This window comes from Lepus europaeus, chromosome 6, assembly GCF_033115175.1.
Source record: "Lepus europaeus isolate LE1 chromosome 6, mLepTim1.pri, whole genome shotgun sequence".
NCBI lineage: Eukaryota > Metazoa > Chordata > Mammalia > Lagomorpha > Leporidae > Lepus > Lepus europaeus.
In genome coordinates this window covers 17,493,206-17,509,833 of record NC_084832.1, presented here as the reverse complement: position 1 = coordinate 17,509,833, position 16,628 = coordinate 17,493,206, and the positions used below count along the sequence as shown (strand labels likewise).

The window sequence follows — 16,628 nt, the reverse complement described above, 5'->3', positions numbered from 1 at the left end:
TGCCCTGAAAGGATCAGAAACAAAAATCCCTGGTTATACAATGCTACAAAATGACCAAGCCGTGATTTCTCAATCGAGTCCTCTCGCTGTCACCACCCTCACCTTCTTCCCTTTAGGAATCTCTTGAAATGGATGTATGTCTGCAAAGACTGGGGGACTGACATGAGGCCTTCTTGGCCTTTGTGGTGCCCACTGAGCCCCTGTGCAACGGCTAAGGCTGCCTTAAAAACTGAACTCTCAACATCACCTGACACTCACTCCACCGGCCCAAAGAAGGTTCTGCCATCATCACCCAGATACTGCTGACCGGCGTCATGAGGCAAAAGTTTTCCACTGCTAAAAGGGACCTCAATTAAATCTGCATTGTCAACGCACAGGGAAAGATTGGGCAATTACTCATGTTTATTTTGCAATACCAGATGGAAGAACATAATACAGCGAACAAGACAATTTTTCTTCGTTGTGACATGCCAAATAATATCATTTAATAATGAGTAAAATTTCAATCACGACTTGCTGAATGAGGAGACTGATTTAATACAACATTAACTGATGGAAGCTATATTTTTCTTTAAAACCAGCATGCAATTTGTTAACAATGTCTAGTTTAATATGTCAATGTGTTTTATGCACAATGTTCATTTTGGTTTCCACTCAATCTACTTTCATCTACTTGCCAAATAAGAAACCATTAAATTATCTCCAACAGGTAGTAAAAGTGCTCATTGTAGACAATACTGGAAGAACAGATAAGGGTCAAATTAATGATTATTTCTGATAGATATCATTTAAAGTGCCCATTTCCACGCAATGACGTTAACAAGCTAATCTTAAGTAAGTGTTGTAAAAATGTCTGTAGGAGGAATACTTCAGTACACAGAGATTTATGGGAAGACATACAAACTTTATGTAAATATATGCAAGATGTATAAGCCTAAGTGTACTTCATCCTCAAGATCTATGTTTAAACCTTATTTCAAAAACATTTTATTTTAACCTCGACAGTTGGCTGGCATGGTACAGTCAGGAAAACAAAAGCTCTTCTTCAATAAAGTATTGTAAGCAGAGCATACCAGTAGCACATCTGCTTTTCATTACAGTTTAAAGTTTGTACTTTAAGATTATTAAAAATTGTTTAAGATTTAAGGGTTTTAAGAAAATCTTGGGTGCTAGGTTCGGTAGTTACTAACATAACTCAAGTTCGTACAAGACATGTGATCCAAAAGTGGCCACACTGAATCAAAGCATTCAGCGTAGTAAATGGATAATCCCTCAATATAACTGCAAGGCTGAAAACTAGTCTTACCAGCCCTCTGCACACACTACAGGAAGACAAGCCTCTCATTATCTCAAGAAACTCTACCCACTAACCCCTAGCCACGTCAGACGAGCTGGGACCAAGACAAAACCCATCCAAGACGTTACACACTGCCAACAGGTCATACAACACTTCACTGTCCCCTAATCTTTTTGGGTCCCAAAGGAGAAAACTTCCCTAGCCTAAAAAAGAGTCAACGGGAGCCACCCCTACTGTTTCCTGGTGGCCTCAAAGCTACGTTTTCATTTTCAAACCTTGAGATCCTTTATTGAGGGCAACACCATCTTCAGGAGGCAACCACCTGAAGTCACTTTAAATCTTGGGCCTCTTTTTTTTTTTTTTTTAATCCTGTAGCCTCTGAATGAACTGATCATCATCCATTCTCAGAAGAAAAGAACATTGTTCTCCAACAAAGGAAAAAGAATCTAAGTTGTGTAAAGTCCTCTTTAGATACAAAAAGGTCACCAGCTCCAGGGAGCAGTTCCAGGGGCTTTAATGAAGACTTCAGAGTACAGAGACAAAGCAGCCACTGCATTCGGCCAGAATCCAATTGTATTTCTTTACTTGTAACAGCATACCCACCTCTTTTTCTCTTGGAGTTTTGTTCTCAAAAAGAAAGAAAGAAAAGAAAAGCAGGTAATAATAATAATAAAAAAAAAGGCTTAAAGAGACACAGCTCTGGTTAACCTTTCCAATCTACTGAAGAAAACTCAGGGGCAGAAATACCAAAGACAGCAGAGCGGACTGTTTAAAAAAACACTTTGCTTTTTCTCTGATCTACTAAATTTAAAAAAGGAATCTGTTTCATCATGATAAAGATTACAGCTGTTGATGTGTGCCAACCCTTAAGGTCTATCATAAATGTTGAATTTGCATGGAATTACTCTTCAATTGAAAGCTTTTTTTTTTTTTTTTTTTGGTGCCAACAGGATAAAGGCTCTGGGTGTAAAAAAAACCCATCCAAAAAAAGTTTTGAAATCCATTTCTCCAGATCCTTTGCGATAAGCACGCCATTCCCTGAAGACAGTCTCACTCTGCTGTTGTCTTCACAGAGCGCATTTAACCACTTTGGGCACAGCTATCCGTTCTGTTTACGGAAATGACTTAGGCAGCGCTTTCATTGTTTGCTTACTCCTGATATTTTGCAGGTGAATTAAGGAGTCTGCTCTTCAGGATGGCCCCGACTGGTATGTCACTACCTGCAGGCCCAGGCCCAGGCCCTTCACCCCTAAATCTGCACTGTTCTTGGCAGGGTCAAGAGTGACAGACGACCCTCAGCCATTAGCCAAGGGTTGAGCCCAAGCTAGAAGGAAGGGAAGGGATGGGCCACATGCCTGTGGCTGTTTGCTCCCAATACGGTAGGTTCCCTACGTCAGGGAGCTTCCACACAAGCCACCCTGCTCTCCACTACTCAGGGGCAGAGGGCAGTGCGCCTCTGCACTGCGGCCACCTCCCATGTCTCCCCACCGGTAGGCAGTAAGTCAAGAGCAAGGCGCGGGAAGGCTTCGAGCTGTTGTCTCCTGACGCTCATTGCCTGTGATGCAGACATGAACAAATCCCTGCTCTGAAAATGGCTTTCTTTTCCTGCCAAGGGTTGAGTGTTTTTTGGCAAATAATCACAAACAATGCTGTCTTTCAGCCACCTAACTGTGCAAACCAGAGAAGCTATCTTTGAACTTTGCTCTGTTTGTTCCCTTTTGCCATGGATTTGGGAATCCTTTCTAAAAGGGGTGGATAAGAACGATGGGTAAAATAACCAAGGTTCAATCAACATTTTCTTGAATGAAAAATAAAAATCACATGTGGAGTCTGCCAGCCTGGGTTCTGACTCTACTGCTGACCAGCTGTTTGCCTTGGGCACCTTAGGACTCTGCCCAAGCCTCAGTTTCCCACCTGGAATGTGGGGCTCACACCATCCGCCTTGCAGGACTGCTGGGAGGATGAGTGTCAGGTGTTAGGGCCCCTGCCACGCCAGCGGGACAGTGAGGCACTCGTCTTTCAACGTGCAGGTGCGACCAATGGATCATGAAATCAATTTTGTGGCTCGTGCCCATCATTTTGTCTTTATATGAAGCAGAATAGAACGGATGTAATGGAAAATATCAGAGTGCAGGCCACAGAGTCATGCGGTTTTGTGCAGTATTTGTTTCTGTGTGTGGGGGTGGGGGTGGGGGTGGGGGTGGGTGCGCATGCGGCCCTCCTCACATGGAGTCCCGAGGCAGAGTTCCTATGGCAGATGCTGTTCTACAGACTAGGATAAAGTGTCTGGGAGGCTGCAGCTCTGGAGTCGCCAGTGCCTGCACCCAGCCAGCCTCGTGGCTCTGCCACTTACTTACTTACTAAGTGCGCTAAGCACTCGGTGCCTCAGTTTCTCAACCTGTCAAATGAGGAGGATGACAGAACTGTGGTGAGGACTACATGAGAGGTTTGAGAGCAAGGAAAGCACGTTAAAGATTCCACAAATGTTCAGAATTAACTACTGCCCATGTCACTTGTCAGAGACTGGAGCCATGAAAATGAGAGAAAAGGCTTGGTCCTCAAGGAGAGGTAGAAAATAGCAAGGAATGTAGGCGGGGTAGAGAAGATGCCAGCCGGCTCTGTGGGGGCCTGAAAAGCGTTCATGGGGTCCAGGGCAGGGGGCAGCAAGGCTGGGAAGAACTGGGTGGCAGGAAGCAAAACAAAACGAAGTGACAGTCTCACCTTTGCTTCCTTGTGGGAAATCCCTAATTAGGCTTGAGATTTTTTTTCCCCTACAACTATTAAGTATTTTTTTTTCGTTTTTCTTTCTTGTTTTTTTTTTTTCCTTGCTGCTTCACTAAATATATATAGGTTCGTTTAAAAAAATCACCAAGGATCACAAAAACAGAAACAGAAATGAACATGCCTAGGTCATCCATAAGGTGTTACCAACAGGCCCTGACCCCAACCCTTAATAACAAACAGTTACTATTTATTGAACATTCCCAAGAAGCAGGCACCAGGCCATTTGCTCATGCAGATAAGTGTGCACAGCAATTACTAGACTTGGGGTAAGGACGAGGATGCTGGAGCACCGAGGCCACGTGACCTCATCAAGGTTGCACACTTGGAGGTGGCCGAGGGAATGAAACGTGGTCTTGTGGGCACTCAGCACTGGCTGTGAAAGCATAACTCCCAGGCCACTCGGGAATGGTTTCCTGGGACCCTGCCTGTGTCAGTCTGCAGACTGTTTCTTTTTATTGACTAACCCTGTGCCTTGGAGACAAAGGCATATAAGGTTGGAAAATAAAGCTTCTGTGTTGACAACGCTTGGTGATCACCATCTACATGGATACAAAGCTGAGCGCTGTTTTGTAAGCACTCTCTGCCGTGCATACATAGAACATTGGCTCAAAAGGAGGGTGGGAACTGATGGAACACAACCAAAACCTGGTGATGTCAAGGTGTACTTAGTCTTTGCTCAGATGTGCTTCCAAAACATTCCTGGCTGAGCCAAGAAGCATCTAACGCTACTTCTTTATTTAGAGTTCTTTTATGTACACAAGCATATAACCCTTTCTTATTAAGAAGCATTAAAAGTAACACAGGGCACGTTTCTAGATCCTTTCATCCGGGGATATGAAAGTTTTTTACAGAAACGCCCGTGGTCTCTGCCCAGAGACTCCCATCTGGCCCATTTCTGAGATGGGTACGACCCAAATAGAAAACCTGGGACTTTAAATTCTCATTTTCTACCGCAGCCACCAAGCCCTGCTTCTGATGGTCAGAGGACCCTTAACCTGCTGAAAACCATCTTCCATTTTTCCTGAAAGGCGTATCTTTTTTCAAAAAAATTAAAAATGTGATACAATACACACAATATATAGCATTTTCCACTTTAAAGCGCACAGCTCAGCGGTAAGAAGCACAGTCCCATTGTTATGTGCTGCTCATTCTCATCTATGTCCATAACACAGCGTAACTGCCCACCCCCACCTTCTCTCAGCCGCTGGTGGACACCATCCTTTCTGTCTCCCTGAACGTGACAACCGTAGGCACCACATCCTTAGTGGGACCACCTGGCACTTGTCCTTCTGTGACTGGCTTATTTAATCTGACATAATGTTTATCCGTGCTGCAACATGCTTCAGAAGTGCCTTGCTTTTGAAGGCTGAGTAATACTCCACGTTATGGATATATCACATTTTCTTTATACCTTCTCCCTGTTGGTGGACATTTGAGTTACTGTGAATAATGCTGTTACGACACAGGTATAAAAATACCCCCTTAGACCGTGCTTTCGATCCTTCCGGGTAGACACTCAGGAGCAGAACTGCCGGGTCGTGTGCTAACTCCTGTTTTTAATGTTTTGAGGAACTTCCCCGTTTTCCACAGTGGCCGCAGCATCTTGCTCTCCCACCAGCACAGTGCAAGGGTTCTACTTTGTCCGTGTCTTTGTCAACACTGAGTATTTTTTGTTTTTTTGTCTTAATAGTAGTCATCCTAGTAAGTATGAGATAGTATCTCACTATGCTTCAGAAAGGGTTATCTCAATTTCAGATCAATTACAATATTTCCAGTTAGTTCGAGGTTGACAGTAGCAGCACAGTCTGGCTGTACCTGGTCATGAGGCAGAAGCCCACATTCTCCTTCCCTTGGGTGTCATATTCTTTGCTTGCAAACCAGCAAGCATCTAAGTGTGCCTCACACCCACCTGCCCAGGAAACACGCTCACCTGCTCTCTTCCTCTGTACTTCTCAGCTCGAGAGTGTGTGTGTTCCTGAACGCCCTTTGATGGGCAGATCACAGTGGAGTAGAAAAAACCCCAAATGAGAAACCCCCAACAGCAAGTCTGGAGTTGAACACATGGAGAACGTCAAAGCAGAGGGTAGGAGACGGGAGGCCCCAGAGCTGCTGGAGGCAAAGGCTGCTGCTGCCCACGGCTCTAGATCTGCCGAACAGGACCTGCTTGATAAATGCTTCCTGAATGGATGCTGGACGGATGAACCGGAATCCACGGCTGGAGCGCCTATTGTGCATACAATCCGCTCTCTGCAACACCCCGGAAGTCCCACGGCTGGTGGGAAGCAGAAGGCTCAGCTCAGAGCACGCACGCAGTGGGTCTTCAGGAAGAACTCACTCTACAGGGACTGATGTGCTCAGCCCTCAGAGGTGGCTCTCTGAGCAGCCTGGCAGAGAGGAAACACAGGTGTGGAGGAAGGACCTCCCTTCCTGGGCTCCTCCTCTCCACTCGGTACTGCCTCCTTGGTTAAAATCATGGACCAGCCATGAAACTCTTTCTTCCTCTAACACACACACACACACACACACTCAAATGAATGAACAAATAACCCTGGTATCTCATGATAACATCTGTTGAAACTACTAAGCGCTAAAACTATGCTCTACTGGGGGAGAAGGATCAATCCTTTCCTCCAATTAAAAAAAAAGCAATAAAATTAAAAGCAATTACACTTTGGTGCCCTTATAGAAGCACAGTGAGAATGCTCCGACTTGCATACCTGAGGTATGATTGACATTTTCTTCCTTAAATCGTGCAGTCCAATTTCAGTTGTCAAGATCTTATCGATCCAAATTTTACCTTCAGGTTCTGACAATCTGAAAAGGGCTGAGATGAGGGAACTTTTTCCAGCTCCTGTTCTTCCCACAATGCCAACCTACAGAGAGATCCAGGAGGAGGGATTAAACATAACAATGCAACGTGCAACACACCTAGGAGAAAATGCTGGTTCTCAAGATGAACTGAGCAGGTCTTACACAGCGGCTGGCTTAAAGGAATCCCTCGGCTTCAGCACTGTAGGCATTCTGGGATGAGGATTCTTTGTCTAGCGCGGGGTGTTTACCAGAATCCAGCGGTTCACCTACCAGATGCCAGGAGCACCCCCCCCCCCCAAATTGTGACATGCAAAAATCAGGCACTGACAATTGTCCTGGCGGGGGTGGGGGCAAAACGGCCTCGGCTGAGATCCAGGTTAGAAACGAGAGTGAAAATTAACAATCTGCTTCTTGGCAGTGGAAAGCCAGTCACTTCTTACGGGGTTGGTAAGAAGTCGATTTAAAGATGAGCTTTACTTTTAGGGCCTGGGCATTTTTAAAAAACAGATTTATTACTTGAAAGAGTTAGAGAGAGAGAGAGAGAGAGAGGAAGAGAGATCTTCCATCCACTGCTTTACTCCCCAAATAGTCACAACAGCCAGACTTGGGGCAGGCTAATACCAGGAGCCTTGAACTCCATTCAGGTCTCCCGCGTGGGTGACAGGGCCCAAACACTTGGGCCACCTTCTGTTGCTTTTCAGGCACATGTGCTGAGACCTGGATCAGAAGTGGAGCAGCTGGGATATGGGGGATGCTGGTGTTGAAGGCAGCGGCTTAACCCACTGCACCACAATGCCAGCTCCAGTTCTGCGCATTTTGAACCTTGAAAATTTCTTGGATAATTCTGCAGAGAAGTTAACAACTCAAGTCAGCTGTGTTAGGTACAAATAAATATTCATTGTCCAAAGGTTTTGTCATTTCAGACAAATGATTCTTCGGTGGAGAAACCAAAAAATCACTTTTAGACATTAAATACCTAGTGATGTTCTATCCCAAAAGAAAACACCTTAACATTTTAAAATGCAGCTTCCAGTCCCTGACTTTCCTTTTAGAAGACAGGAATGAGTAGTCAAATATGCATAATGAAACCAACAACAACACAAATAACATTTGCTATTAAAAGGGGTCTTTCATCTGAGCAGTTCAAAAGGTATTTTGCAAGCCAATTAATACACCCAATTGCCCCTTGGGAAAGATGTGTGTTGAGTATCCTTCCTCTTATTAAAGCCAAAGCACAGAGAAACGAAGTGCACTGACAATAAGATCAAAGTGTCAAAATAATGCTCACAAAATGCTGGTCAGGGATGAGACTGCGCTGTAAACACTGTGTGCAGAAACTGGCCTCTTAACCCCTGAGCTTGCCCAACCATACTCTCCCAGGTGGGCATCTCCCATCTTCAGAAATGATATTATCCTTCTTCAGAAATTAGAACCCCTACGATCATTTGACATCAATTCAGTAAACTCTGAAAACTCACTGCTTTCAACAGAGAGGAAGTGAACTTTATTGTCCACTGATTACATGCTGGGAATTTAACAAATTCTCTCATTTAAAAAAAAAAAAGTTACCCTATAAAATCAATAGTGGCATTTCAAAAAAGAATTTATAGAGTTTCAAAATTAAAAAAACCGTGGCTTGATCTAATTTCTTAGTCCTTGGAGCTGTGTCTATTTTTTGGTAAGCCCTAATTTACATTTTAGATGTGCCACTTCCTGCACACAGGTATGCCCAAGCACATGACTATACTAACATGTGGTGTGTGCGTGTGTGTGTGTGTCTATCGGTGTATCTCTCTGTACTTTCAAGATTTATTTTATTGGCCGGCGCCGTGGCTCAACAGGCTAATCCTCCGCCTTGCGGCGCCGGCACACCGGGTTCTAGTCCCGGTCGGGGCACCGATCCTGTCCCGGTTGCCCCTCTTCCAGGCCAGCTCTCTGCTGTGGCCAGGGAGTGCAGTGGAGGATGGCCCAAGTGTTTGGGCTCTGCACCCCAGGGGAGACCAGGATAAGCACCTGGCTCCTGCCATCGGAACAGCGCGGTGCGCCGGCCGCAGCACGCTACCGCGGCGGCCATTGGAGGGTGAACCAACGGCAAAAGAAAGACCTTTCTCTCTGTCTCTCTCTCACTGTCCACTCTGCCTGTCAAAAAAAAAAAAAAAAAAAAAGATTTATTTTATTTGAAAAGCAAAGTTACGAAGAGAGAGGGAAACACACACACAGAGATTTTTTCCATCCACTAGTTCACTTCCCAAATGGTCACAAAGCTGGAGTTAGGCCAGGCCAGTCAGGAGCCTGGAATTTTATCTGGGTCCCCCACGTGGGTGGTAGGGGCCCAAGTACTTGGATCGTCTTCTGCTGCTTTCCCAGGTCATTAGCAGGGAGCTGGCTCGGAAGTGGAGCAGGAACAGGTGCTCATTCGGGATGTCCCTCTCGGGGTTTTCACATGTAAATCACGGCAAAGGCAAATGTCAGGTTGTGAGAATGTGTGCACCCTCACGCGGCACTGATCCATCCCTGCAAACCTGGACACACTGTTAGGAAGTGGCTGGGGTGGCCCTGCAAGGCAGAGACCTGAGAGCTGCCTCATACCACCGCATTGGGAATTCCACACTCCAGAGGGGACAAGAAAAAAGGCAACTCAAAGAAAACCTCGCTCTGCTGACTTTTCTCTACCTTTCAAAGTCATCAAACTACCATCTGCAGTCTCTCCCAGGTCATCCCTGGGTTTTTACCAAATGCCTGGGGAGAATCTCGCCAACATCACTCAGTTTACACATATCACACTAAAGAGACATACTGAGATGGGGTCATCGTAGCTGTTGCTGCCACTGTCCCTTCATTTCCTAAACAGGTCCAGGGTGGTCCCCTGATAGCGACATCAGCGTGAGAAGACGCTGCACTCGGGCCTCTCTTCACACAGCAAACTCAGCATGGTCTATACCCCCACTCGCCCTGCGCAAGACTGCTGTGGTGGACGCCTCCAATGTAATCTCAGGACGTCTTTGCCAAGGTCACGGCTTAACACCCCCATCCTACTTCCCCCCCGTTTTCTTCAAACACAGCCTGGAGCGAAGCCCTGAACACTCTACTTCCTCTGTTTCTGCCTCAACCCCCTTGTTTTAATTCCTGTAGCCATCACCTAAGTGCAAAGGTGCATTGCCTTTTAAAAACCAAGACGAACTTTGTCCTACTTACACCCAGTGCCAGGGAACTTGAAAAGGGAGTGACTCCTAGCCAGAGCCCCGGAACTCTGGTAGAACCACTCTGCACATGAGAAGGCATTTTCTTTTTGGGTGTTGTGTGTGTGTACGCACATGCCTGTCCTCCTATATACACAAACTCAAACAATTAAAGAAAATGAGATTAATCTGAATGTGCTTTTGAAACGCTTTCATTTAATGTTTCATAAATACTTTAACATCCACATAATAATACAGTATATATGACCATTCACTTAACAACCTCCCCCCTTGTGGATATTTAGGCTGTCTCCAATATTTTGCTGTTATAAACAACATCACGTTAAATATTCTTGAAGCTAAATGTTTGCAAACAACCTTAATTATCTGCCGACAATAAACTCTCAGATGTGGAACTGCTGAGAGACAGGTAGGAACACTTTCAAAGGAGGCTGTGAAGCGAACCCTCCAGATATAAGACACCGGTTCCCACTGCCACCCATCTCCCTGTGCGATCCCCAGCCTGATCCTTAAGACTGGGTTTTCAGGGATGTTACTCTGATTTCAGAAAGTAGCAACGCTGTCCTTTGCATCCTGCTAGCACACAGCAGCTGCCGCCTCCTGCCTCCTGGGTCTTCCCTCTGTGACCCTGGTGCTCACTTCTTAGATTCAGCTTTCAAAGGAAGCCTCTGCCTGGTGCTTCCTGCTGGGAAACCGCCGCCACTCAGGCTCTTGGCTCACTCTTCCCTCCTGAGCTCCCGAGTTTGCTTCGTAGGGTTGCCTGGTGGTCATAAGGACTAAACATAAAAATGAGTGCCCTACCCCTGGTAATTCATGTCCCTGTATAGAGAAGGGCCCCAACCTTCAACAGTTCAGCTTAGGACTTTCCACTCAGAGCAAGTTTTAAGGCAATACTTCATTCAGTAGATTCTGTATTTCAAAAAAAAATTTGTTAATGGTTTATGTATTTATTTTCGTCTACTTGAAAGGCAGAGCGAGACCAGCGAGAGTGAGCGAGAGAGATCTTCTATTTGTTAGTTCACTCCTCAAATGCCCGTAACAGCCAGGACTGGGCCAGGCAGGCCAAAGCCAGGAGCCCAGATCTCCATCTATAGATGGAAGGGGCCCACGCACTTGGCCCATCATCTACTGCCTCATTAGCAGGAAGCTGGATCAGAAGCAGAGTAGCTGGGACTCAAAATGACACTGGTATGGGATGCAGGTGTCCCTAGCTGCAGCTGAACCCACAATCCCACAAGCCCACTTCTGTACTCTGATTTTGGTTTGGATCTTTTCCAGGGCTAGAGAAGATGACCCAATCCTCTGTTGCGATTGTGGGCTGGAGTGGCGATCACAGTTCCCTGTCAGCCCCATGGCCACACGGGAAAATAACCGATGCTCTCAGTGTACTGTGCTGCTGAGCGAGACCGTTTTGGGGGTTCGGTGTAGGAAGTGTATTTTGATTTAAACACATTTTCATGAGTTTATTGGGATGTGTCCCCACCGGAAGCCAGTGAGCATCTGTCTTCTCGGTGCCTAGTACCTCCGTTTACATCAATCACAGCACAGTGCCTTTGCTCACGCCAGTCCTCCAGCTGAATGCCTTTCCCATGCATTTCCGCCTGCTGAAATTCTAACCACGCGTCTCCAAGTTCACTTCCAATTCCTTCTTCCACAAGATGGCTCTGCTCTCAGACCCACAAGGGGTATCTATCACCTTCTCCTAAACATCCATAAAAGCCTTTGACTCCCTTCCGCCACCCACATCAGCCATTTATCTATCGTTTGTTTCTTCACTGGACTGTGCGTGCTCAGGGCAGGGCCTACGTCAGATGCAGCTTTGCGTTATTTGCATTTCCTGTGGAAAAAATAGGAATTTTGCAGGGAGCTGAGAGTTTAACCCAGGCCTGAGAAATTTATGAGAAATCTATCACCATAATGTTCAGGTTTTCTAAAAGTTGGATAGAGAAGACAGACACAGGCAGATGCATCTGATAACCAGAAATACTGTGAATAGCCAATCTCTCATCTTCATGAGGCAGATAACAGTTTATGCATGCAAAGTGGTTAGGTTCATTTTACACCCTAGGATAATGACAGCTATCTGTGATCAAGCATTTACTTTGCGTCTGTCTCTGTGCTACTTATTTCCCACATCTTATCTCGCTTAAGTTCTACAACAGCTTACAGAGCTTAGGCTCTGGTACTTCTTTCTTTGCAAAAGCGGAAAGCCAAGGCTCAGTAACACTGACGAATTTGTCTGCAATAAAGGGCTGTGTAAGTGGCAGAGCGGGACTCATACCCAGGACCACCTGCCTCTTCCCTGTGCTGCAGCGGGTCTCCCTAGCACTTGGATGGCCTGGCTGGTTTCCTCCCTGGCTAGCAGGGAGAAGCAGCGGAGACAAATGGTACCTGGTTCATTACAGATCGCATTCCCAGGCATGGATGAATATGGTGGTGGGGGCAGGGGGATTATAGTGGGGGAACCAAGAGGGGTCCTGTAGTTGGGTAGACTATGAGTGTTGACAGAGAACTGCCTCCCATTACAGGACTCTTGTTGGGGACGTGGGGGGTTTTGTTCAATGTGATTTTGATTCAGCGACTCTGCAAGTCAGAATTTCTAGCAAGTTCCCAGAAGATGCAGAAGCTGCGGGTACCAGAACCACAGTTGGGGAAGCCAGGATCAGATAGTAGGCAGGGAAACGAGGCGATCAGGCCATAAGGGGAGGGCTTTCTGAGAAAGCATTATGCAAAAGAGGAGAAAACGCAGGAAACTAATATTTTTGCCCATTATAGCAAGGTCTAGTACACATCTGTAAAAATGTATTATCGAAGTAATAGCTCTGAGCAAAAAAAAAAAAAAACAAACCAAAATCAATCTAGCTGTAGAGCTGGAAAATGCTTTAAAATGGCCCAGTACTCTCTAAAACGATCAAATCAACCACAAAATCATCTAAGTGAAAAATGCAGCCAGTGTTTAGACTCTGACCAGGAAGCCTCGGGTGCTATTTACCTCATTTCATTCTTTATTTTTACTTGCTATTTTTTCTATGAATTAGAAGCCTGTTTAGTAGCGATTACATTTTCCTATTTAATGTAACTTCCAGAAATCGGAGGAGAGGGAAAGATTGAAAAAGAGTCATTTCTGCTGTGCAGGCACACCCCCATGTGCAGGTCTGAAATAGTGCCTCCCGCAATCAAACCCAACAGCTAAGAGGTGGCCTGGAACAGGGGGGCTGGTGGCAGGCACTGGGGTGAAAGCTAACCCCTCCCCCTGCCCCCACACGGATGAAACCATCTGGTCACCCTGCTACCTGGAGCTAAAGGGGAAACTGAGGCAAGGAACCAGAAGTCCAGTTACTGTAGATACTAGAATTCAGTCTTTAATTTATCCTCACCCACTTCAGCATCTCAGATAATCCTACAATTTGGGCAAGGGGCGGGGTTTCAGATGGAGGAATACAAACGCAGGGATATTTCTTAGATAATTAAAATGTTCGGGCTTGGAGGGAAATTGAAGATGTGTGCAAACACACAGAGTTCCGTGTAGGATGGAAGATTGGTGAGGGAGCACGCACCCCTTCTGGTGCGGCAGGCACAGAATGTGGAAAGGTTTGCTTTAAGAGCTGCGGCGGAGGGTTTGGCTCAGTTATCCTCAGTTATCCTTCCGACCTACAGGGAAACGGTGGCCAAGGGCCTGGCTGGCGCTGTCCCTGGGTGGCACTTGGGCACCTTCCCAACATCAGGGCATCACATGTCAACCCATGGGGAGTGGGAAGCTCACGGCAGCGCCCTCGCGAGGGCGCTTGTGTTTCCGAGTCACCCTGCCTGCACGTCGCTCCCTCGCTCACTGTCACCCTCAGCACTCACCATGTGCCCTGCCAACGATGGCCATGTTCTGGGGGACAAGGATGAAAATCAAATGTCCCCAAACCCAAAAAAACTGCAGAGAACTGTGAGGTACAGACACATACATAATACATAATTCCAAATCATGCCATCACGCGATCTTTAAAAAAAAAATTAATTGTACAATACATAAAATTTCTTTTAACTGCATGCAAATATAAAATGTACTGTCTTGGCTGTTTTCTAGTGTACTGGTCAGTGGCATTAAATACATGCCAATTCTGTGCAACCATCACCATCATCCTGCTAAAGAATTCTCCTCATTTTGCAAACCCAAACCATGCCCCTTAAACAAGTCCCCATTCCTCCTGGCATCCGGGCCCTGGCAACCCCCATGCCTGTTTCTCTGACTCTGACTACTGCAAATGAGCAGAAACACAGTACGGTCCTTCTGTGAGTGGCTTATTCCACTTAGCTCAAAGTCCACCACGCAGTAGCAGGTGTTGGAACATCCAGGCTCTGTAAGGCTGAACAGTATCCCACTGGATGTAAACACAACACCCAGTGTATCCCACCCAGCCCCTGATGGACACCCTGGCTGCTCCCCCTTAGGCACAGAGAGCACCATCCAGACGGAGATCTTACAGGGCCATCTGGCACACGAGTCTCACAGAGGCAGATACTCAAGCTGACCATGGAAATGAGGAGACAGCAGGGATGACCCTGAGGCAGGGGGCAGCCAGAGCACAGCTGCCCTGGGATAAGCGGAATGCTCCAGGCGGGGAGGGCTGTGAGGGCCCACGTTAGGAGTGGAGGCTGGAGGACCAGGTGGGGAAGAGCTTCCTATTGCCTGGTTCCTTCTGGCTTAGTTCTGGTCAACAGCCCGGGCTACATGTGACAGGGACACTGAAGGCAGAACCAGGCAGAAAATCTCCCCCCCAAGCCCCTCTTTGCTTTCATCTCATTGACTCTGAGCTTGGGGGCAGGGTCCTCAGCCCTCACTGGCTCACTAAGAATGACCCACACAGCTCCTGCTGGAGGGGGCCTGGAGCCCCTCTCCCATAGCAGCAGCAGCTGCCCAAGGCCAGGAGCCAACAGGAATCATGTGAGGATCAGATCCGTGGTTCAGAAGCAAAGTCTACGGAGGGAGGCATGGGAACAGGTGCAAAGCACCGGCTGGAGGAAGATGAAGAAGGCTATGGAGAGCGGCAGGGAGGAAGAGGAGCAGGGCCGGGCCAGAGGCTGCGGCAATGGAGAGGAAGAGCAGGACGCGAGCAACTTAGGAGTAAGGCGATGGGAACCTCACGCAGGAGTGGGGCTGGCTTCCAAGGCGCAGGCCTGAAATAGACGGTGAGTGCAGTGTCCTGGGTGAGCTTGAGCCTCAGTCTGGGGCCGAGGACCCACCACCCAGCATGAGGCCGCTCACAGTATGAAGAAAGTGGCTTCCTGGGCCGGCACTGCGGCGTAGAGCGTAAAGGCGCAGCCTGCAAAGCTGGGGTCCTATATTGGTGCTGGTTCGAGTCCTGCTTGCCCCACTTCCAATCCAGCTCCCTGCTAATGCACCTGGGAAAGCAGCGGAAGATGGCCCAAGTGCCTGGGTCCCTGCACCCACATGGGAGACTAGGAAGAAACTCCAGGCTCCAAGCGTCAGCCTGGCCCAGCCCCAGCCATTGTAGCATTTGCAGGGTGAACCAGTGGATGGAAGATATCTCTCCCTCTCTTTCTCTTTCTGTAGCTCTGCCCTTGAAATAAAACATATACCTTTTTTTTAAGGGTGGTTTCCACATTCCACAGTGAGTTTCCAAGGAAGAGTATCTCTGTCATTATCGCTTCTCGGCCTTTTGGCTGAGATAAGTGTGTATCTCTGTCATCACTGATCTAATTTGCATCCACAGAGGAAGGAAAAGTCCCCTTGACACATCCACAAGGAAGCCAAACAGGCAGACACGGCACTACATCTTTAGCTGAAACTTGAAGACGCAAGAGCGTTCAGACAAACCTTTTCTCTTGCTTTCACGAGCGCCGTCAGGTGTTTCAGCACCACTGGCCCGTCCAGGCTGTAGGTGAAGTTCACGTTATCAAAGATGATCACCCCTTCTTGGGGCCAAGCGTCCGGCGGGCGTTTCTGGGACTCCCAAGGCGCCTCCTTCTCAAGGTCTGTATATTCAATCACTCTTTCCACGGAAATCATCTGGAAGAGATAAGGCACCCAGACAGGTTAGCGACAGGGCCTTGTGGGTCTGTCAATGCAGCACACATCTGGGCGAGGGCATCTCAGGCCTTCACACTCCCCAAAAGGGAGAAGCAGGCGTTGGACGAGGACTCTGATGATTGCCCAGCTCGGTCATGGGCGTACCATGCCTGCACTTACTGGTCTCTCCAATACCATGATAATACTAAAAGAATCAGAGAACTGGATGGATGCTAAGACTCTATGTATCCATTTTAACATGTGAATAAAAAGAGGATTTGTTTTTCAAAAGGAAATACTCCAGGCCACCAATGACTAATCTCTTGCTACAACAAGGCCACCTGCTGGAGGTCAGTTCACCTGAATGGTCTTCAACCCTCACTGCGGTAACTGCTCATCTTGAGAAGAATAAACAGAACGCTGCCATGGTCACTGCTGATCTGCCTTGAGGAGAAGGTGCAAAGTTTGAAAGACGGAGCCTTCTGATCCCTTGGACTAGCACACTGCTACCAGGAAG

At 47.1% G+C, this 16,628-nt stretch overlaps 1 protein-coding gene across 2 annotated transcripts in view; it reads right to left on the bottom strand.

Moving 5' to 3' along the window:
- The window catches only part of ABCC4 (ATP binding cassette subfamily C member 4 (PEL blood group)), a 287,341-nt gene that overhangs the window by 36,235 nt on the left and 234,478 nt on the right, over positions 1-16,628 (bottom strand). For both annotated transcript variants that reach the window (XM_062194025.1, XM_062194026.1), the window contains 2 exons: positions 15,920-16,111; positions 6,799-6,954 (listed from right to left, as the gene is read on the bottom strand). In XM_062194025.1, the coding sequence (XP_062050009.1) occupies positions 6,799-6,954; positions 15,920-16,111 (348 nt within the window). The remainder of the gene's footprint in view (positions 1-6,798; positions 6,955-15,919; positions 16,112-16,628) is intronic.